This window comes from Lotus japonicus, chromosome 4 (genome assembly GCF_012489685.1).
Source record: "Lotus japonicus ecotype B-129 chromosome 4, LjGifu_v1.2".
Classification (NCBI taxonomy): domain Eukaryota; kingdom Viridiplantae; phylum Streptophyta; class Magnoliopsida; order Fabales; family Fabaceae; genus Lotus; species Lotus japonicus.
In genome coordinates this window covers 10,780,259-10,801,820 of record NC_080044.1, presented here as the reverse complement: position 1 = coordinate 10,801,820, position 21,562 = coordinate 10,780,259, and the positions used below count along the sequence as shown (strand labels likewise).

Sequence of the window (21,562 nt, the reverse complement as noted above, 5' to 3'; positions counted from 1 at the left end):
AGACAAAATTTTGGCTTGAGGATTGGGTGGGTAATGGGAGGTTATGTGATAAGTATCATAGGCTTTACAATCTATCCAAACTCAAATATGATTTTATTCAAAATTGTGGTGTGTGGAATCAAGGAGTTTGGTACTGGAATTTGAAGTGGAGAAGGCCATTGGTGGGAAGGGAGGTACACTGGCTTGCTTGGATGTTAGATGAAGTAAAGAGAATCCCTATCTCTGAAGGAGTCCCTGACAAGTGGTGCTGGCTCCCCAGCATAGATGGAGGTTTTACAGTTATTCTTTTTTGCAGGCACCGGTGTTGCTACCCCCTGATCCGGTTTTTAACCGGATATGGAAGTCAACAACCCCATCAAATGTTAAGGCCTTTTCATGGAGGCTTCTTCTTGACCGAATTCCTTCCCTCTTGAACTTGTGGAAACGCAAGGTGTTACAGACTAGTGAAGAAGCAATTTGTAAGGTTTGCGGATTGGAGGTGGAAACAAGTGCTCATCTCTTGTTCTCTTGTCCGCGGATATCGGATATTTGGCGAGAATGTTACCGGTGAATGGGCTTCTATACAGCGCTGCCCGTGCTGCCAAGAGATCATTTATTACAATTTGATTTTGGCAAGGGTCAGAAATTCTAGAGAGGTGCAGATTCAATTTGGTTGGCAGTGGCGTGGTTCATTTGGTTGGTGAGGAATGACATTATTTTCAGACAAGGGGAGCTGGATTTTTCTTCAATTATGGAGGTAATTAAATGGAGGTCGTGGCACTGGATTAAGAGTAAATCTCCGGGGTTTAGCAACTCGTTATTTGAATGGTCCATGCAACCTGTGCTTTGCTTGCAGACTTTGTAGCTGTGTTGGGGTTTAAATTGGTATTGGGTGCTGGTCTTTCGATGGGGAGTGGGCATTGGATGCTACTTAATCTAATTTTGGAACACTAGTGATGTAGGCTCGTTGAAGGTCTTGGGGTCTTCAATCTTGTTCCATGACTGTCTTGCCTGTAGTTTTCTTTGTCTTGGTTTTGTTATGTACTAGGATTATACCCGTGCGATGCACGGCGCCTGATTTTATTGATTTTATTCCTTTGTTCGCATTTTTTTTAGATCAAGTGTATAAAAAAATCGACCCTGTTAATTTTATACATTTAAATGGTTTGTTCTTACATAAACAATTAATGTATATAGATAGCATATTAAAAAAAATACCATCACTGTACTATGTATTACTACAAAATGTTGGAGCATTTTTATATGTGACATATTTATATAATATTCAAATATTCTTACACAAATTGAAGTGGTAAATGCTAAAATTATTAATTTTTTAGATAAACTCGTACAAATTAATTATATATTTTTTGGAAAATCTCTTTGTATACAATATTCTTCGTGGCCCGACGTCTCCCTATATCATCATCAGAAATGAGGATTTTTAACCCAGATCTTGACTTCACCCTTGAGACAGCAACATAGAGTTGACCATGAGAGAAAACCGGCTTAGGTAGATATACACCTACATGTGATAAACTCTGGCCTTGACTCTTGTTTATGGTCATGGCAAATGATAAGCACACAGGAAACTGGCGCCGCATAAACTTGATTGGAAGATTAGGATCTGAAGGTATCAAATCCATTTTAGAAATAAAAGTCTTTTTGCCTATGTGTGTACCAGTAATAATAATAGCACCGATGACATTTGGACATAAATGCTCCACAATTAATCTAGTGCCATTACACAAACCTGATGATATATCAAGGTTACGCATCAACATGATTGGAGCACCATTCTTCAACACCAATTTGTGATCAGGTATACCTAAGCACTTGATATCATTTAGAAATTCTGTTGTAATCCAATCAGCCATGATACCAACTTGTTCATCCACCCTCCACATCGTGTCAGAACTTGAATATGTCACTTCTTCACCATGAATAAGGGACAACACATACTGATTAATAGACTCGACTGCATCCAATGTTGGAGCAAGAATTGCTTTGTCTTTGTAATAATCCACATTTACCATGTCTTCCCTAATGTTGTTGTAGGTGAATTTAACAATATCAGAAATGGGATCAGAAGAAGCTTGAATCAACAAATCATCTGGAATACAGATTTCACTTTCACCATCATTTGAAACACCTAATTTACCATCCCCAAGGTCAAGTACCCATTTGGCAAATGATCGAACTTCATCAATCTCTTCCAAGGACGAGTTAGTCAACAGCCGCATATTTTCCGATAATGTAAGAACCTTGCAATGTCTCCACAAACGGGATGAATTAATAGTGGCCATAACAATATCTGCCCTACTACCCTTCGGAATAACAGGCAATATTTGTCTAAAGTCTCCGCCCAATACAACAGTTTTGCCACCAAATGGTTTGTCCATGCTATCCTTGTCCTTCACCTTCATAATATCTCTTAATGTTCTGTCAAGTGCCTCAAATGCATATTTACTAACCATTGGGGCCTCATCCCAAATGATTAGACTTGCAGCTTGAAGTAATTCTGCTTTTGGGCTACGTTGTGATATACAACAACATGAATCCTCATCCAAATTTAAAGGGATGGAAAAAAGCGAGTGAGCAGTCCTGCCTCCAGGTAGTAACAAAGATGCTATACCGCTAGATGCAACGTTCAAGACTATTTTTTTCTCAGCTCGAAGTTTGTACGTTAATGTTTTCCAGAGAAATGTCTTCCCAGTACCACCGTAACCATAGACAAAGAAGAATCCTCCCTTATCACTACAAACTGCTGACATTATCTCAAGAAACAAATTCATTTGACCTGAGTTCAACTTCTGCATGCATTCTATGTGCAAACGACTCATCTCATTAGTATCATAATTCATTTCATTAAACATTAGCAAGTTTCCATACTCCGCAAGTAAGTTCGGATCAACACAGGGCATGCCATTGAAGTCTTTCAATGATCTTCCATTAACCAACAAAATTTTCTCAATCTCTAACAAACAAAGTTTCTGTAAACTTTCCTCATCCATTGTAAGCCCTGCATTTTAGTTACCAAAATATGCAATACACACAGCAATGATTAAGACAATGTTTAGTAAATAATTTGATGATACAACTTGATTTAGTAATAATTTGTAGAATGTCACCTGGTTTGTTGAGTAACCTTCGTCGTTCGTGAACTATTCCATCAGCTAGATGAATAAATGATTTTTCCCACACGTTCCGAGGATTTGCCATTGTATTGGATAACAACAATCTAACAAACAATGATCTAAGGTAAAAACCGGATCCTAGCTCAGAAGCCTCATGTATGGCATCAATAAACTGTTGATCATCGGTCAACAAACCCAATGCATCACAAGCTTCTTGAAATGTATCATGTGTGTGATTTTTCACAGTCCTCAACTCTTCAAAGCTGCTACATCCACGTTGCACATTAAGCAATAGCCTCATATAGAATAACTCACAAGTTCCCGGAGGCATGAAGTTCATTCGTCCAATTGAGAAACCTTGCTTCCGAGGTCTCCACTCGCACTTAGAACGATCATAAACAAACATAGAAGGGAAGTCAGCATAGGTTAAATCCTTACCAATGTCATATTTTGCATTTGCTACCATCCATGCCATGAACATTGTAAGTTTTTCTCTTGACCGCTTTAGTACACCATTCACTGCAACATCATTTTTAAAGATAACAACCTGTTTGTTGGGCAAGTGAAATCGCAATCTCTTAACAGGTGGCCATTTATGGTGTATCTCAAACTTAAAAATTCTCCACACAGCTTCACACGGTGAAATATATCTACAATCATAATATTGTTTGATCTCATCAACCTCATTGACATTTTCACCCACAGACATTGACATTGTAACCCGATCGACACCCTTATTAATGTATTTAAACAAATACTTGATCGAGTTTGACTTGTTGCAATATTCAATGTTAATGTGTGCTTGATATTTCAACAACAACTTCGGATTATATGGAACAACATACCCATTATGCAAAGGCACATCTCTTCTAGTTGTTGTGATCCCAGAATTTCTCCTTCTATAAATCGGAAATCCATCACTATCAAATGATGTATGATCTGTGAATTCTTTGGGAAAGTATTTGGAACAATGTCCATCCTTCATGCAAGGCGATTGCTTGTTACTTAATCCACATGGACCATGAACCATGTAGTTAGAAACTGCCTGGAAAAGTATAGGATCGCTCTCAGGATTTGGAAGTTCAGCACATATTACAGCATCAATCATATCAGGAGTTATGAGTTTACAACTTGCATGGAGCCAAAGAAGAATATGTGCATGTGGAAGACCCCTCTTTTGAAACTCAATTGTGTACATCGCTACAATTAATGGAAATGTGACACTGTTTAGTAATTATAACATTAAGATTAAATCCAATTAGACACAAAAAAAAAATCATCAATAGTCAGTGATAGTACCTGCAATTACTTTTCCAAAAAATTCTCCCTTTTTGAAATCAGACATAAGCTGATTAAGCTTCGCTCGAAAAACTCTGCAAGCAACATCTGGTCGATCGTAGGCTAACAACCCATGTTTGGCTGCTTGGCGAACAATCTCAGGCCACTTCGGATTACACGTCATTGTAACAAACAAATCTGGATAACCAAAACTTCTACAAATAGCCATTGCATCCTGACAGTTATTGAACATGTAACGCCTACCACCTGTGAATGAAGAAGGTAGAACAATCCTCGAACCAACAGTAGACGAATTTGTGTCTCCACGATCAACAGCCTCTTGAATACCAGATAGGATTTCTTTACGGATAATGTGCTGATTTCTACGAACATATAGCAACCTAGCTGATTCAATCATAGAATAACAATCAACTACAAATTGTTGGAATAGTCTTCTACTCAACAATAATCCATTAAACTCGCTTTCCCTCTCTTGCAGCCTATAAGCAACCCATTCCCTTAGAGATATACGTTTGCGTTTCCATCCACGAACATTATCAGGATTTCGGGAAAATTTAATGCCATCAGCATACCCATTTGTGCCATATGGAAAAAGAATAGGGTATTGGAGCGGTAGAAACGCTGCATGATATTCAGGGATTCGCTGCAAGAAGCCACTTTGTGTGCGTATGATAATGACACGACCGCAATCTGAACTATCAAAATCTCCAACGATCAAAGCTGCAACCTCATCCACACTTGGGAGATTATATGTGTTTGGATTTTGCTTACGGTTTCTAAATAGCCGTAGAGAAACATTTTCACCACCGCCTTCTTCAATGTGATCTCGGACTCTTCTAAAAGATTTAGCCAATTTATTCGACTCATCAACCATCTTTATCAGATCACTAACTAAGGTTGGATCAATGCTACATGAACCAGCTTTATCACTAAGAGGACACAAAGATTAAAAAAGATTAGACCTAATTGTGGAAATATTTGGGACAATATATAATTTATTTCAGAATTCATCTAGTTAAGTGAAAAGTTACCCGAAAGGAGCCATTCTATTAACGACTTCATTCTTCGTATCATATATGTATAGCTGGGCAAATTTAGGTTTGTCACCTTCATTAGGAATCAAACTACCTATGCGGTGATAATTTTGACCACTAATAACAAACTGCGGAGGACCTCCACCGTCATTTAGATTCGCATCAATTTTCCCCCCAAGTGACGTAAATGAAAACATGCTATTGTATGTACGTAAATGATCAAGGAAATGACAACTCCGTTCGTCAACACCTGAAAATAGATCTTGCAGTAATTCCGGGGGTGTTTGGAAATGAGGCAGGGATATCTTGCCCTTAAGGCAGCAAACCGAGAACTTTGGTTCAGCCGCATTCCTAGATTTGCCAGCTCTTTCAGCATACCAAAAATAAGCACCACAATATTGGCAAACATGATTCATCTCACCAAAATCAGTATAATCTGTTTTCCCATAAGTAGGCAAATGAGTTGTGTCATTGAATTAAGCAACTAAATGTAAATTAGAACCACCTAAACATGCACTAAAATATATTAAGTATACAACCAATAAATTGTAAATAATTAGTTGAAATTATAATACTATTTGAATTCCTGAAACAGAATCCAGCAAACTATGTAGACAAAAAAATTAAAATCTGTTCATTGTAAGGCTGCAAATGAACTTCACTTAAGACATCCATCGAAATTATAAAAATGATGAACAGAGCAAGCACTACATATTGATCAAAGACAATAACTGTAAATAAGGGCCACCTAAGTATATGATTAATCATGGAAATCTGTGTTAGAAAAATACCTGACGATGTATTTGGAATGGATTCAGGTGCGGTTAGTGTTGAGCTTTCCACAGTTAGATTCCATGGTACCACTGCAATTTAAATAGACAAATGTAGTTATTGGAAAAGCATACAAGTCTATTTGTAAGCGAAGCAAAAGGTAACGTACTATAATCAACTCTTCTACGTGACCGAGCTGAACCAGAGTTCGATGATTGATGTCTTACTCGAGGTCTCTTTGTTCCTCTTCCTGCTGAAAATAATAACAAAGTGGATATAAAAAGATATACAAATTTTCTATTTATCACACAGCTTAATCTCACCTGGCTTCTTGCTCGATAAATGCCTTGAAGAGTGATCTAATTGATTAGTAACATCTGTATACAAAAGAACATAATAAATTTGATGTCTGGTAGACTAAGGCACAACAAAGTATACGAATTCTACATCTACAGAATGAATTGATGAGTATAATCTGAACTAAGTCAGCGCAACATACCACTCAATATTGAAGACATAGCATGGGTTCTTGTAATGATGAGAAAACTGGCTGATGAAAAGAGAGAAGTCGAAGCAGCAGTGGTGAACAAACAACCTGCTACTTAGTTTGATGGATGAGGGTGCAAAGGAGGAAGAATAAGAACTCTATATATATTGAAGTGTATGAGCAAACGAATAGGGATAGAGGTAGCCTAGAGATGTCAGTATTATTATATTTTAGTGTTCATGTAGCTGTAGTTAGATAGGTATGGTACAAAGCATTCAATGTGGAGATATGAAAAAACCAGATTTTGTGGAGGAAAGTAATATCTGCTGCCATATATTTATAATCAAAATTCAAGAATAGAGACACTATTGATTTTGAAAACAGGAGTTTTGACTAAAACTTAATCTATATATTTGATTTAAAATAAAAAATGTAATGATATAGTTGAGGGAAGTAAATATGATGCATATCAGAAACACACTATATTTTATCTTGTCATTGTAAATGATGATGAAAATCAAAAGTTTACTATAGTTGGACCTTAATCCATTAAACCACTCGTCCTTACCTAGCCATGGAAATCTATGAAAACAATTTCAAGTAAACTAAATTTAAACCCAAAATGAACCAATTAACAGCATAACACATAGAATACACCACACACTTCTCACTATTTTTCTCTGATAACTATTTAACTTATTTATAAGCATACCACTTATTACTTGCAAAACTGACTTGTGAAACAGTGAAAACAACATAAATAACTATGTTCTTAGTACAACTTGATTTTAAGGTGCCAATTTTCTACACCTATCCTCATTAGGCAACAACTAAAAGGAGTTGTGCCTCTGTTTGTATTTTGTGTATGGCATATGTACTCCATAATTAATTCTGCACTTTAAGAGTTAAGAATTAGCTAAATAGGGTTGAGATGTAATATATGTAAGGTATACTAAAAAGATTCACTATCTCTGGGGTGTAGATCTCATAATACAAAAGCTTAGTAATTATTGGCCATTTTGTAAATAGTATATGAACCAATGGTAGAAAAAATAACTCATCTCAGTCACATAAAAGAAACCGAGTAAAGATAAATGCATATAAAGAAAATAGAAAATATACACAATCAAAGCATACATGTATGAAAGAAACCATTGCATACATAGATAGGTCCACAGTACATATACTGGATATGTCAGTTACATGACAGAGATTCCTACAGGATACATTAAAACATAAACATAAGGGCATTGAATTGGAGTGTGTAACTGTGGTCAGAGTACAGTGACCAAATCCAATTCATGCATCAAAAAGCGAGGACTGAACTTGACAACAATACTAATCCTACTAATACTATAACAAAAAGTTTTTGGAGCTGTTGTCAGATAAGACAAACTGCATCTTTTTCAGCACATCAGACTATATAGTCTTAAACCTCCTAGTAATAGGTAGAGATAAGCTCAGGGAGCAACCTCATCATCATCTGAGATCACAATCACCTCATCACCATATACACCTTTCTTCAGCACTTTGTCATTGTCATCATCAACAGGTTCAATCTTGACCTTGTATTTAAGGCCACACTCATCCAAATTATCCACCATGTCTTCTCCTTCAGAAGAATCACTGTCCTCAGTGCTTTCATCTTCAGACACTATGCCATCAAGTTCATCATCTTCCACAGCAAAGTCAATAAACTTCTTCCCAGCAACAGCTTCACTTAAAGTGAATCCAGATTTAAATTTCTCAGTTTCAACAGCCTTAGGAGTACCATCAATGGAAACAACTCTGCCTCCATCTTCAACTAAAGATTCAGTCCCACCTACATCTTTGGTTTCAGTTTCAGCATCTGTCTCCTCTGGCTCATCATTCAGATCAATCTCAGTATCACCAACATGTTTCTTTCCTTTGATCTGAGCAGCAGCTTCCTCAACAACATTAACATCCTCATCTTCTGACTCAAAATCAATCATCAACTTCCTTCGCAGGCGACGATTACCTCTTTCGAAACTGGTGGATTCAGATAACCCAAGACTCTTGTCACTCATGGTCAAGCTACTTTCATCAGCAGATGGTTTCTTCCCCATCTTTGGGAAACATGGCATGAACTTGGCCTGTTGTACAACAACATAGATTAGCAAAAATCAAATCAAATGAAAATATACAAAAAGTGTACACTAAATAAATTTATTGCCATGCTATTCAATGCAGAATTCTACTCTGTTTTGCACTGTTTTGAAGTTTTTTTTTACTGTTGAGCTCCATCATGAGTGATTGATCATCACAAATATTTTTGTTTTGTCAAATGTATGCTTAGTGCAATAAAATAATCAGTACCTATTGTAGGTACTTATTTAGAATTTTAAGTATTCTGTGAAGAAACAGAAACAGTGGTTGTTATCATCTACAGGATTGAAAATATGAATATTCTTCTTCAACTTGTGTTTCATTAATATATCAGAGGATATGATCATATCCAAGCAGGAGGGTGTCAGTGTAATGTGGTCAAATGGTATTCTCCACACAGCAATAGCACGGACCCTGATGCTCCATGACCATCCATGTTGATGAATTGAAGTCACATGATCAATCGCTGACAACTGAGTATCCATTGGAAGTTCAGGAAAATTAACACAGAAGAAAATTTGATGTGAAAGAAGATTCAAGAACTCAGGCAAGTGTGTATTCAATGGGAAACAATGTAATGTATTTATAGCAGATGAGGGTAACAATTTCATTAAGTTAAGGATTAAATTAAAAAAAGAATTAACCTCTAGCTGGTTCAGTACTATAAAGAGATGAGGGGACTGAGTTGTCGACTATGGAAGGGATTCTTACATCACAAAGGACATGGAAATCTTCCAAAACAGTGCACAATCGGCTTCAATCCCTTACTGAACCCAGATTATGAGGGGGAAACAATAAAAAAAGGACATAACATGGAAAGTTCGACCAAGAGTAATGATTCTTTAGCACCAGGACCTAGTGCTATGAAGCAAAACATAGAAGGATACGGAAACTGTGAATGCTTTCGATATCACCTGCTACATTTTGATAACAACTTCTTCCGAATCATGGTCACGAAACTTTCTATTTGTAGTCCAAATTATGAGGATCTTCCAACATTCGAAGAAACCAGAGGAAGTACATGAAAATACAACAACTGATTCTACTTTTAAGTAAAAAGAATGTGGACGAAGGTACTATCTCATCCTCAAAAACAGGCGTCGAAAGGGGGCAATGGAAGATAAAAGTTGTTCAATAGCTGTCAGCAAGTAGGGGAGGTAAGGTGTCATGATAAGAATCAAGCACGAATTGAGGAAAAAGATAGAATAATTTATTCAACAAAGTACATTGCAGAGGAGCCCATATATGTAAAGGACTTTTAGGAAAAAGTTAATAGCAAATTAAAGGAATGACTGATTGGGTATTCAGAAAGAAAAATGCAAAAGTCCACAAGAAATACTGTTTCTTTTTACTTCCCTTATTATTGATTTCAATAGCAAATACTTCCAAGTTGAATGCCTTTTAACAACAACAAAAAAAACTTCCAAGTTGAATGTATTTTCGGGATAGCTCCTATTATTACGTACAAAAATCTTCCCAAAAGATATAAAACAATATAACATAACAAATTTTAGCACAATATATGTTTAAACAATTCTGAACATTTATAATTTGGACTTAGCCTTTGGATTGCTTGTTATCACCAATAATATAATATTTTTATCTGATTTAAAGACAATATAAATCTATCAAAAAGGGATTTGATTACCATCATGCTGGACCCTAAATAAAATATTAATATTTCATAGATTTCTTTATTAGCCACAATATATATAAGCCGTTTTTTTTTATATGGTATTTTTTTCAACAAATAATTCACATTGATAATCAATCTAGAAAATCATTTTAAAAAAAGGAATCAATAGAATATAGCAATAGCATATTTTCAAAAATAATTAAATAATCAGGAATATAGTTTTTTTTTTCTTAAAAAGAGGAATATAGTTATCAAAATATATGAACTTTGTGGTGAACATGTATCTAACCAAGTTAGTGGTCTAATAACACTTCCAATCACACTGGCAGTATATTATTATTATTAATATTATAACTCCTTCCGATGAAGGATTGTATTAAGATAGCATACTACATTATATGTTGTTAAATTATTAGAAAACTAAATTTTGAAAGTCAATTAAATCTATATATATACACGTGTCACTCACATATCATCCCAATAAAAAATATACAAATTTTAACTTTGAATACATATAATACATATTTAATATGTAACCTACTACCCACCTAAAAAAAATCAAAATCTGGATTAAAAAAAATAAAGATTAAAATCTGTTTTTTTTAATCAAAATCTGCATTAAAAAAAACAAATAAAGATTAAAATATTTTTATTTTTTAAAAAATCCGTCCGTAATTAACTTTGAATACATATAATACATATTTTATATGTAACCCACCTAAAACAAATCAAAATCTGGATTAAAAAAATAAATAAAGAATAAAAACTCTTTTTAAAAAAAAAACCATCCATCCGTAGGTTATTTTCTAAAAAATTAAAGAATAGTTTCATGGTTACACTTCCAGCAACAAATCTCAAACAACTTAAATTGACCAACTATACAATGAAGAAATTTTAAATTATGATAAAGGATAATTATATACAGATATACAAAAATGCAAATGAAATAAAATATTAACAATTATTATGAGGTGATAACAAACTAACCTATGAAGTTGCAGAGGTAACCAAGATGACGATTTTAGTCAATTAGTTGGATGACAACTGGTGAATATATTAAATCAATGCAGGCTAGATTTGAAACAACACTATGCATCTGGAATCTGGAAGTAATAAGAAGACTTTAGGGAATGGAAGGTAGGAGGAGGAATATTGTTGGATGAAGAATGGGTTTAGAACAGAGTGGAGGGGAACACTGATAGCTTTATATGATGTTGAAGGTGGTACACTAAATGCTATGACAAATGTTAGATGAGATGAAAGTTAATTAACTTGGGTTGTTGACCGAAGCATTGAATGTAAACATTGATGAAGCTTACTATTGGAATAAGTTTTCCCATTAAACTGTAATTGAAATGTTGCAGAAAACGAAATGGATAAAAGCTGATGAAATATACACTGTTTGCACCAGAGATCTTTAGCCAAAATATATTAAATATAATTCATCAGATAGAATAACATAGGAGAATGTAACCATTAACCTTCCAAAACACAATATAAGTTCTTAACTAACACAAATCCATACTAAAAGGATATTAAGGGTACAAATAAGGCAATAATCCTCTAATGCAAATATTACAAAAAGACTCCAATTAAGCACATTGTTGTAATCCTTTAAGCATAATGTCCTGCTCCTCCAAACTAAAGCTCATAATCTTTCTCCAACTTGATAGATCTGAGCCTCATTCTCTTAGCAGGTTTGTTAAAACTACCATCACTGCCAACACTCTGGACAGAAGAACAGATACCGGATCCATCGCCTGGAGAAATTTCATCAAGTGACTCAACATTGGGGCCAATTTCAGATTGGTTTGCAGAATAATCTCCACTGTTGCTTGGGTCACCACCAGACACTTTAGGGAATTTGGGGCTGCTGATCATCTAAAAAAAGGAGGAATTAAATTATAATCTACAGATATGAGTAGACTATAACATGAAAGGAATGGACCTTGGCAGAAATTTTTACCTTAGTGGGAGTTTGAACTTTGGAATTATCTTTAAAAGTCTCAACCACATCAATATCAGTACATATCTTCTTAACTTTGTATGAATCATCAAATGTAGAGCCATGGTCACCTGACTTTTGAACTTTAAATAACATCTGTCTGCCAATGATAGACTTGATCTCATTTGGATAATCATTTGAAGACTTGCCCTGCAATGAATGATTTTAGCAACAGCCACAAAAACTAAAATACATTGTACTTTAAATGATGTAAGAGAAGGTTAACCACATAATTAGATTAACTACATTCAGTTTGGAAGCCATGGTGAGTTCCTTGCAGGTTTTGTTCAGCAGTTCTTGGCAATCAGTGTCAAAAACAACAAATACACCGGAACCACTACCATCACCAACTTCTAACTTGATTCTAAATCTACATAAACATAAAATATAATTAGAACAAATATAACCAAATAATGCAATGTAGTACAAATTATGGTAACAACTACCTAGGAGTCACACTTAGAACAAACTTGGAACAGCCAGCACAGTGAAACAATCCATCTTCAACTGTTACTGCCTTGTGACAACTACATGCAGAATACCACCATTTGTCCCCTTCAACCAGACCACAGATTTTTGCCATCACAATGAAAATTCCATCCTAACCAACAGATATAATGTCACATGGTGAATAATTGCAAGTATCTATGAAGAAAGGAGTATGGATGAAATGGATTAAAGAATACCTCAGTAGTGTCATTAAGTTCACTGATGTTTTTCCTAGGATACAGCCTTAAAAACTCTTCCTCTAGAGTGATCACTCGTACCTCATCATCATCATCATCAATTTCAGCTAGAGGCATATCACCATCAATTCCATGAAGAGCCAAACTTAAATGAGAATGGACAAAAGAAACCAAACATGAGAATCAACATTTAATTATGCAATATACTATTGAGTAAATCTAAATCTATGTAATGAACAAAAAATAAATCATGACTGCATTTAAAATGGTAGTCAATAAGTTCTTAAATCTCACCCATCGCGGAAGCAAACAGCCTCAGCTGTATCTGGATTCCAGAGTAGAATAGTTGCATTCATAACATTCTGAATTACAACATCACCTAAAAAATTTGAATGAAGGGTGATGTCAAACAAAATACTGCATGATAACAAATATACTACCACTAACAGATTGCCCTAAGTTACTTAATGTGAATTGGTCAATAAAAACTTCACTCATAGTTGAGACATGATAGGAAAAAATTAACATGATTAACAAACCCTTGAATGTCTTAATCTTCGCAAATTGAAGAACCACAACAGGCATACGCAGACCATCGGTAGCAACATAATGTTTTACAACATCAACATAGTTTCCAAATAAAGCACAGTTAATCTTGCCCCTCTACAGAAACATAATATAATTCAATGCCTTTGTAAACAACAAAATTTTGTTACTTTGATCAGAAAATAGATAAAAATAAAAATAAAAAACAGTATAGGAAAGAAAATACTTATCATCTGTAAGCTCCAGCTCTATCATTCTAGTAACCTTCCCAGCCTTGGCATATTGCTTCTCCCTTGATACATTGGTGACTAATCCAATCACATCTAAGAAAAAAAAGAATCACTTAAATAACAGTTTTCAACTTTCTTAACAAAATAATGCACAACTGACCATATGATTTAAAGTCTAAAAAATATCATTGATGTGAAATATATTTTCATACCAATCAGAAAATCATAATCACCACCAGTAGCTAATATTTCATCTGTATTCTTGAAGGAATACACATTCAATGGTATGCCAGGGGCTTCTTCGAGCACCACCTTAGTTCTTTCATTGAAAATAAGCTTGTACTCATGATCAGAAGCCATGAAATTGCCACTGTTGGACAAAACAGAGAAGTACCATATCCTGTAAACTTTGCCTTCGCATAGCTCGTTCCTGAATTTAGACATGAATGGCTTGCGCGCAATTGCTTCAATTTTTTTACCCTGAAATCCAAAAGAAAAAACATTCAATACATTGATATTGGTCAATAGAATACATGTTTACAGTAAATTTCTTTCAAATACCACGACATACTACAGATGATGAAGGTCATAAATAAACCTCATCATCAATAAGAACAATGTGCAGGGCAAAGGGACTCAAGGGATCATTCACAGGGGATACTTCCCACATCCGGATAACTCTAGTCCTAATTTTGAAGAAATTTTTCCCAGGGCATAGACTCTTGATTGGATTAACATGAACACCCATGTCTCCGATCAAAATTGGGGAAAATTGATCACCTAAAACCAAAATAGGAGCGGGAGAATGAAGTAAGAAAAACATAGTGAAACAACTTATGGACATCTCAGACCATAAGGGTCCAATTTATAGCAAGGAGCTCACAGTTCCACAACCAAATTTTCGAATTGAAATGATTTCAGCTATAATAGACTTAGGGCATCAGATAGCCATAGCTGCCCGTGAAAGCAATAGTTGTCAAAAGTACCATAGTTAATGAAAATTGAGAAGGGGAAATAGATAATAGTCATCCTCCATAGCTTAATAGGACATAGCAATGGCAGAAAAAACATCTCAAAAGATAAGAACATAACGTATGACAGCTGTCGAAGAAGATAACAAAGGCTAACAAAGTGCATAGATAGAGGCTCTGTAGCTGCAGAAGGACGACGAATAGGTAGAAGAAGAAGAAGGATGCCTGTAACCGGAAATTATGGGGTAGGTTGTGTGGAATCCTTGCTGCTAAACCTAGTTTACCAATAGACTGACCTGGAAAGAACGGAGCCCTTTAAAGTAATAGGCCCAAATAGCAACATTTAGAAACAAAAAAAAAAAAATGTGCACATGAACAGTGCAACTGAACCTTGCATTTTAAGTTAGTAGATGTGGTCTTGTTAGCTTTGAGGTGGGGTCCGTTCCAAGTTCAAGTTCTAGTTCTAGTTCTAGTGTTGGTGTGGTTTGTATTTTTTAACCTCACCCTAATAAATTAATAAAATATTTGAATCATTACTAGCTCTTCCCGAACAAGAAACCCTCACCCTTCTCAACTCTACTCTTCTTCATTGGTCACACGCAAGCAAAGTCTGTTGCGGTCAGTTCTTCCCGTTTGCAGTGTGATACCCTCATTGTGCTTTAGACCAAACCCCGTAGCAACCTTAAACAACACCAATTCTATCTTCGAATGATGCTATCCTCTCCTCGTGTTTCAATGTCGTCATTTTTAAGGTTAAACAACTTCCCTGTTGTTTCAAAACCCTCTTTTCATTCTCACTCTCTGTCTCCTTCCATTCACAATGCTGATGATGCTATCTCCATCTTCAATCGCTTGCTCGGAACTAGTCCTACCCCATCCATCATCGAATTCGGTAAGATTTTAGCTTCCCTCGTCAAGATGAAGCATCACCGCACTGCAATTTCCCTTTCTCACAAAATGGAATCTAGGGGAATTATGTCTAACATTGTTGCTATGAACATCTTGATCAATTGTTACTGCCACCTAGGTCAAATACCTTCCGCCTTTTCTGTACTCGGTAAAATTCTCAAGAAGGGTTATCGGCCGGACGCCGTCACCTTGACTACACTTATCAAAGGTCTCTGTCTTAAGGGTGAGGTTCGGAGAGCACTGCAATTTCATGACGATGTGGTAGCACGGGGGTTTCGGTTGAATCAAGTTAGTTACGGGACCTTGATCAAGGGATTATGTAGGATGGGACAAACAAGAGCTTCACTGCAGTTGTTGAGACAAGTTGAAGGGCATTTGGTTAAGCCTAACGTGGTAATGTACAACACCATAATTGATAGTTTGTGCAAAGATAAACTTGTGAGTGATGCGTTCAATTTATTTTCGGAAATGGTTGTCAAGAAAGTTTCTCCTGATGTTGTCACTTACAATTCTTTATTATATGGCTTTTGCATTGTGGGTCAGTTGAAAGAAGCAACTGAGTTGTTAGATGAAATGACGAGGAAAAACATCGGCCCAGATGTTATTACTTTTAATACATTGGTCGATGCTCTGGGTAAAGAAGGAAATGTGAAAGAAGCTAAAAATGTGTTAGCTGTGATGATGAAACAAGGTGTGAAGCCTGATCTTTTTACTTATAACTCTTTAATGGATGGATATTGCTTAGTTAATGAAATAAACAAGGCCATAGCCATATTGAACTCCATGGCTCAAAGGGGAGTGACTCCTAATGTTCACAGCTACAGTATCATCATTCACGGATTATGTAAGAATAAAATGGTGGATGAAGCTTTGAATCTCTTTGCAGAAATGGAATGCATAAAGATTATTCCTGATACAATAACTTACAGTTCTCTTATTGACGGTTTATGCAAATCAGGGAGAATCTCTCATGCTTGGGAGCTTGTTGATGAGATGCACAATAAAGGTCAACCAGCCGATAAGTTCACCTACAATTCTTTACTGGATGTCTTATGCAAAAGTCATCATGTTGACAAGGCAATTGCTTTAACCAAGAAAATGAGAGATCAGGGTATTCAGCCAGATGTTGTCACATACAATATACTTATGGATGGACTATGCAAAGAAGGAAGACTTAAGAATGCACAAGAGGTTTTCCAGGATCTTGTAATTAAAGGCTATCATGTAACTGTCCGAACATATAATATTATGATCAATGGGCTATGTAAAGAGGGTTTGTTTGATGAAGCATTGGCCTTACTGTCAGAAATGGAAGACAAAGGTTGTATTCCTGATGCTATAACTTTTGAAACAATCATCTGTGCTCTCTTTGAAAAGGGTGACAATTATAAAGCAGAGAAGCTTCTGCGTGAAATGATGGCGAGAGGTCTATTGGAAAAGTAAAACTCGGTAAGATGCTTTCTAGTTACACATTATGTTATTTTCAATTTCTATGATGACTATCTTATATTTATTTATTGTTCTAGGCACACACACAAAAAGGAAGATGTACTACACAACGGACTCACTATTACTTTAGCTATGATAAAAGGCCATATGTTACTGGGTTCATTTTAACATTGTCATGATACCAATAGTCCATTTTTCCAGTCTCGATATAACTGTCCTTCTTCTCCTCTTCTTCCTTTTCTAATGTTAATTAGATTTTTTTCATACTGTAGTTCTTCCAGCAGCCTTGCACCAAACTTTTCCTCTCACTTTCAGAAGATCATGGGTATATTTCCTTCTTGTGAAATGAAAATGCCTTTCTTGCTCGTTGCTCTTTCCATCCCAAGAAAGTACTTCTAGTGTCCAAGGTCCTTTGCCTGTATTTTTCTACACATTAACATAAAGAGAAGTTTTTTCTAGAGACGTTGCTTATTGAACTCATTGATCTTGATATGTGTTGCTTCTGCCAGAAGCTATCTGAGATCTCATTTGTTTTCTTTACACATAAACTCAGTTGATTGTATAACTGCAGTTTTTCTTGTTAAGTAACTGTAATTTTTAGATTGAGAAAAAAGAATAATTTCTAGACATTAACATGTTTAATGCTAGTGGTGTAGTCTTATTAGTTTGGAAATGCACCATAATCTCTCTCTTCCTTTGAGTATAATCTTGTTTAAGTTTTCCTTTGTTGATGATCCATGTTGTATGTACTGCAGCTTTGTTAAAGTGGTACTTATCTGATTTGCTTTGAAGCAATCTTTTGGAGTGCATAATTGTCACTATTAGAGCTTATCCTGTTCAATATCATGAAGACTTATATACTTACCATATTCCAGACCTAACATGCTCATTGTATAATTGAATAGGCGGTTTTCCCCAGCTCTAGAGAGCGTTGTCTATCATCTGCGCTCTTTGAATATGTGAAGAGACAAGCAGAGAGCATGTTCTTCGAGCACTGAACTTGCACAAATCCTTATTAGTATTTTGCTTCTTAAATAAAAGTTGGAGGCAATTGTAGCATCTCATTGCAGTTTATGCTTGGCGTAGAGATATCAGATATGCTTTTAACAGGTACATCTGGAAAATAATATGCTTTTCTTTGGCTTGTAAATAATAAGCTATGGATGTTGCTTTTAGATATTTACTTAGTTGCACTGATGTGTCCTGGGGTCACTTGTGGGCATTGTCAACGGAAGTTGTAATTTTCAGGGTTTGCATGTGTAGCATAGAAGCCATCATATGCATAATAGGAATAGCACCTGGGAGTGTAAACTATTCAGTTCGAGGAATTGTTAAAACTTACTGTAATTTTGAGGATTATTTGTGATTATTTGTTCACTCATGTGTTGTGTGGCTTTGTTGTGAGGGAAGTGAATTGTGTTGCTACAAGCTAGCAAATTTGGCTTATGTCGTACAGAATCTTTCACTATTATGGAGGATCCTCCTGTACAATATTTCATTTATTTGAGATATGATTTATTCTTCAAATTTTTAAATTAAAAAAATGAGCCTTATCAACTTTCATTTGTTTTAATCTTGAATAATGGAAGTTTAGTGAACAAATATGCAAATCGGTTTATGTGCTGTTTCCATTCGAAATAGCTTATTTGCTGCCACTGTTTGGTGCTCCAGGCTCTTAGTTTTTGTCGTGTGTGTCACCTTTTAGGGGTTCCTGCATTTTTGCGCTATGTAGCTCTGTCTGTGTAATTATGGGGGGGGGGGGGGGGTATCTTGTGCCTTTGTAGCTCTTATATAGATACTGTTCTGTTGGCATAATGCAGTAGGCCTTGGGAGATTTCTTTGTGTATGTTTTGTTTTGCTCTATCCTATGAGATGGGATGGTCTATCTTTACATATCCATGAGAAAGCTGTATCATGTTCCTTAATAATTCCATTAAAACGGTTTTGGTTAAACTAAAATATTTTTATCTTCTACATCATACTCTCATATAAATTGTTTGTATGTAGCTGTTTTATGTATCAAATATTGTTAAACATGATTTAATAAGGCATTTTTTATATCATGATATCTAGGATCCCTAATTGATATTGATAAGATATTTGCTTTCTCAATTTGATGATGAAATTTTAAACATGCATTGCAGTCAATGTGGACAATGGAGCAATTGTAACAGACAAATATTTGTCTTCCTACATCCCAATCGTGTAAGTTGTCAACATTCCATTCCTGATCACTTTAAATTGATAAAGTTTGAAATTAATATCAATGAATATGGTGATTGTTATTTTATTTTCATTTATGAAAACGAATTATTTCATCTTTCACAGGGAGATGTCCAGGTTCCTCAATTTTTTATGGATGAGTTTGGAAATAGGATAAGTCATACCGTAACATTGAAAGATCCTTTTGGCAACACGTTTAATATCTTAGTGTGGAGTTTTGGGAATGTTGTTTCTTTTACGACTGTCATAGCTGATCTGAGACATTATTATCAGTTATGGCATGGTGGTTGGCTTGATTTGTTCTTTCCGATGCTTTGGCTTCTTTGCCTCCCATTTGATTAATGAAAGCATATTTCAAAAAAAGAAGATATCATATATTAGGTTGCAAAATTGTCTTCAATTGCGATGATTGGGATGGATAATTGCAAAATTATGATGTTTACAAATATTTGAAACAAAAGTTTGGTGAGATCAACTATGTCTAGTGTTGTTGACCATAATATCATATATTTGTTAACTTACATGATTGGAATGGATAATTGGCAATATTTTAAGTGCCACATAGAAACTAGTTAAATACAAATAGATTGTTCCCACACTAGTATAAGATTCTTTCCCACAATGTTGGATTGTTCTCTATCAATTATTAATTTGATTTTGGGCATTCACTGGACATTATGTAAATCATAGTCCATCCAACTCTATTCATTCAAGTTGTTTTCTTGTCAAGTGGCAGAATGTAACAATGTAACAATAGTTTCATTGTACAATGCTGATACCAGGAAACAGATGCATCTTGATTTGCTTCTACTCCAGAAACCGAGAACATAATTCATATGGATCAAGCAATTTATAGTTGTATTATTTATTTATGGTTTTTTTTGTTGGAATTATTTATTGTTATTTAGGAATTCTCGATTATCTTATTTCATCTATGTAGTAATAGCTCATAAGGGTATTCGTGGCTTCATCAAGTCTATAAATTTCATTTTAAGCATAGGGGAAGTTTGTGACTATGATATATATGCGATCAGGTTTTCTTCAATAAAGAATTATCTAATATTTGAGTCGGAAGAACACTCTTTAACTTTCAACCTAAAGTAGTGGTTGGCCTGTTATGGGTTTTTGCTTGAGGATGCACGTTTGTAGGTTGTGTGGTTGTTTGACAGCTAAAGCAAAAAGGCATAGCTAATTCATGCAGCAAGGGTGAATGCAAACTCACCAATGAATTAAAGTCCATGGTAGGTGAATTTGTGCATTATATTCTCCATGCTTTAAGTTCAAAACGGGCTCTTGTGTGAGAGACGTACTAGAAATAGTAATACAACAACATTCATGTGCTAGAAATAGTAATATAACAATATTCATGTGACTTTTATTCAACAATGTAAGCTTTTGGAATAATTGGTTACTTTTGACAAATGGTAACCGTTAATCCTTCTACCATAACTTCTAGGAGTCAGCATATGCATATGGAAATTTTCTACGAGTATAGTTACCGAGGTAAATGAAACTGTATGCCCCTGTCCCTTGAACTCGGATATCTTGAAAATGATAAAAGTGTAGGGGATTCAAGCACCTCGATTGCACGAAGTAGTAGAGCAAGAAATCACAGATAAAGAACACAACATCTTTGGTCACGCAGTTCGGCCAAATTGCCTACCTCTGCGGCTATAGAGTAGCTATAGCTCCTTTATATTACTTGTGGCATGAAACATGTGGTACCAAACACAACTTTTAGGGTTACATTGTTATCCTATTTATAGTGGATTCTATTGATCTCTATTTTACAATAAAATCCTAATCAATCCTATAACAATCCCTTAAAATCTTTTACAATCCATATTAAATCAAATCCTAATAAACTAAAGATTTTAGCCCAAAATGTAATGAGACAAATCTCAATAATCTCCACCTTGGCGAATTCCGGACTCCCCCTATGAAGATCTGCTGCTTTAGTTTCCTGATTCTGATTTCTGGGATTGAACTCCACCTTGCTCAACGCCCCCCTATGAAGATCTGCTGCTTTAGTTTCCTGATTCTGATTTCTGGGATTGAACTCCACCTTGCTCA

The 21,562-nt window shown here is 35.4% G+C and overlaps 4 protein-coding genes across 14 annotated transcripts; 1 reads left to right on the top strand and 3 right to left on the bottom strand.

Moving 5' to 3' along the window:
• Window positions 1-1,334: 1,334 nt before the first annotated feature.
• On the bottom strand, window positions 1,335-6,738 carry LOC130712276 (uncharacterized). Its single transcript, XM_057562109.1, has 7 exons — window positions 6,720-6,738; window positions 6,544-6,597; window positions 6,241-6,312; window positions 5,447-5,885; window positions 4,416-5,344; window positions 3,111-4,316; window positions 1,335-3,001 (listed from the first exon to the last, which is right to left on the bottom strand). The coding sequence occupies exons 1-7, from the start codon at window positions 6,736-6,738 to the stop codon at window positions 1,335-1,337; spliced, it is 4,386 nt and encodes a 1,461-aa protein (XP_057418092.1).
• Window positions 6,739-7,826: 1,088 nt separating this feature from the next.
• LOC130716267 (uncharacterized) lies at window positions 7,827-9,950 on the bottom strand. Of its 4 annotated transcripts, XM_057566475.1 has the most exons (3): window positions 9,722-9,949; window positions 9,045-9,307; window positions 7,827-8,821 (listed from the first exon to the last, which is right to left on the bottom strand). In XM_057566475.1, exon 3 carries the CDS (start codon window positions 8,810-8,812, stop codon window positions 8,168-8,170), a length of 645 nt encoding a protein of 214 aa, XP_057422458.1. In that variant the 5' UTR covers window positions 8,813-8,821; window positions 9,045-9,307; window positions 9,722-9,949; the 3' UTR covers window positions 7,827-8,167. The 4 variants fall into 4 exon arrangements, with proteins under 4 accessions (XP_057422458.1, XP_057422459.1, XP_057422456.1 ...); XM_057566476.1 differs by lacking the exon at window positions 9,045-9,307 and having other exon boundaries at window positions 9,749-9,950; XM_057566473.1 differs by lacking the exon at window positions 9,045-9,307 and having other exon boundaries at window positions 9,479-9,949.
• Window positions 9,951-11,886: 1,936 nt separating this feature from the next.
• On the bottom strand, window positions 11,887-15,179 carry LOC130715174 (uncharacterized). Of its 4 annotated transcripts, none has more exons than XM_057565246.1 (10): window positions 14,536-15,175; window positions 14,150-14,417; window positions 13,934-14,030; window positions 13,701-13,824; window positions 13,456-13,540; window positions 13,162-13,306; window positions 12,922-13,076; window positions 12,722-12,845; window positions 12,437-12,625; window positions 11,887-12,351 (listed from the first exon to the last, which is right to left on the bottom strand). In XM_057565246.1, the coding sequence occupies exons 4-10, from the start codon at window positions 13,744-13,746 to the stop codon at window positions 12,112-12,114; spliced, it is 984 nt and encodes a 327-aa protein (XP_057421229.1). In that variant the 5' UTR covers window positions 13,747-13,824; window positions 13,934-14,030; window positions 14,150-14,417; window positions 14,536-15,175; the 3' UTR covers window positions 11,887-12,111. The 4 variants fall into 4 exon arrangements, with proteins under 4 accessions (XP_057421229.1, XP_057421227.1, XP_057421228.1 ...); XM_057565244.1 differs by having other exon boundaries at window positions 13,701-14,030; window positions 14,536-14,717; window positions 14,924-15,175; XM_057565245.1 differs by having other exon boundaries at window positions 13,701-14,030; window positions 15,030-15,179.
• A 262-nt stretch (window positions 15,180-15,441) lies between these two features.
• LOC130715197 (pentatricopeptide repeat-containing protein At1g62590-like) lies at window positions 15,442-20,527 on the top strand. Of its 5 annotated transcripts, none has more exons than XM_057565271.1 (5): window positions 15,442-17,266; window positions 17,539-17,591; window positions 18,172-18,376; window positions 19,411-19,471; window positions 19,595-20,085. In XM_057565271.1, exon 1 carries the CDS (start codon window positions 15,617-15,619, stop codon window positions 17,258-17,260), a length of 1,644 nt encoding a protein of 547 aa, XP_057421254.1. In that variant the 5' UTR covers window positions 15,442-15,616; the 3' UTR covers window positions 17,261-17,266; window positions 17,539-17,591; window positions 18,172-18,376; window positions 19,411-19,471; window positions 19,595-20,085. The 5 variants fall into 5 exon arrangements, with proteins under 5 accessions (XP_057421254.1, XP_057421256.1, XP_057421257.1 ...); XM_057565274.1 differs by lacking the exon at window positions 17,539-17,591 and having other exon boundaries at window positions 15,443-15,800; window positions 15,936-17,266; XM_057565272.1 differs by lacking the exons at window positions 17,539-17,591; window positions 19,595-20,085 and adding an exon at window positions 20,272-20,527 and having other exon boundaries at window positions 15,443-17,266.
• The last annotated feature ends 1,035 nt before the right edge of the window (window positions 20,528-21,562 follow it).

What these genes read in the sequence shown, in the direction of transcription:
- LOC130712276 (XM_057562109.1), bottom strand. An exon ending in TTTATCGAGCAAGAAGCCAG is followed by an intron (nt 6,313 to 6,543) that starts GTGAGATTAAGC and finishes TTTAAATTGCAG; the next exon opens with TGGTACCATGGAATCTAACT. An exon ending in CATTCCAAATACATCGTCAG is followed by an intron (nt 5,886 to 6,240) that starts GTATTTTTCTAA and finishes ATGGGAAAACAG; the next exon opens with ATTATACTGATTTTGGTGAG.
- LOC130716267 (XM_057566476.1), bottom strand. Translation starts at nt 8,812, where the DNA reads ATGCCATGTTTCCCAAAGATGGGGAAGAAACCATCTGCTGATGAAAGT.
- LOC130715174 (XM_057565245.1), bottom strand. Translation starts at nt 13,746, where the DNA reads ATGCCTGTTGTGGTTCTTCAATTTGCGAAGATTAAGACATTCAAGG. An exon ending in GCTGTTTGCTTCCGCGATGG is followed by an intron (nt 13,307 to 13,455) that starts GTGAGATTTAAG and finishes TTCTCATTTAAG; the next exon opens with TTTGGCTCTTCATGGAATTG. An exon ending in AACTTAATGACACTACTGAG is followed by an intron (nt 13,077 to 13,161) that starts GTATTCTTTAAT and finishes TCTGTTGGTTAG; the next exon opens with GATGGAATTTTCATTGTGAT.
- LOC130715197 (XM_057565272.1), top strand. Translation starts at nt 15,617, where the DNA reads ATGATGCTATCCTCTCCTCGTGTTTCAATGTCGTCATTTTTAAGGTTA.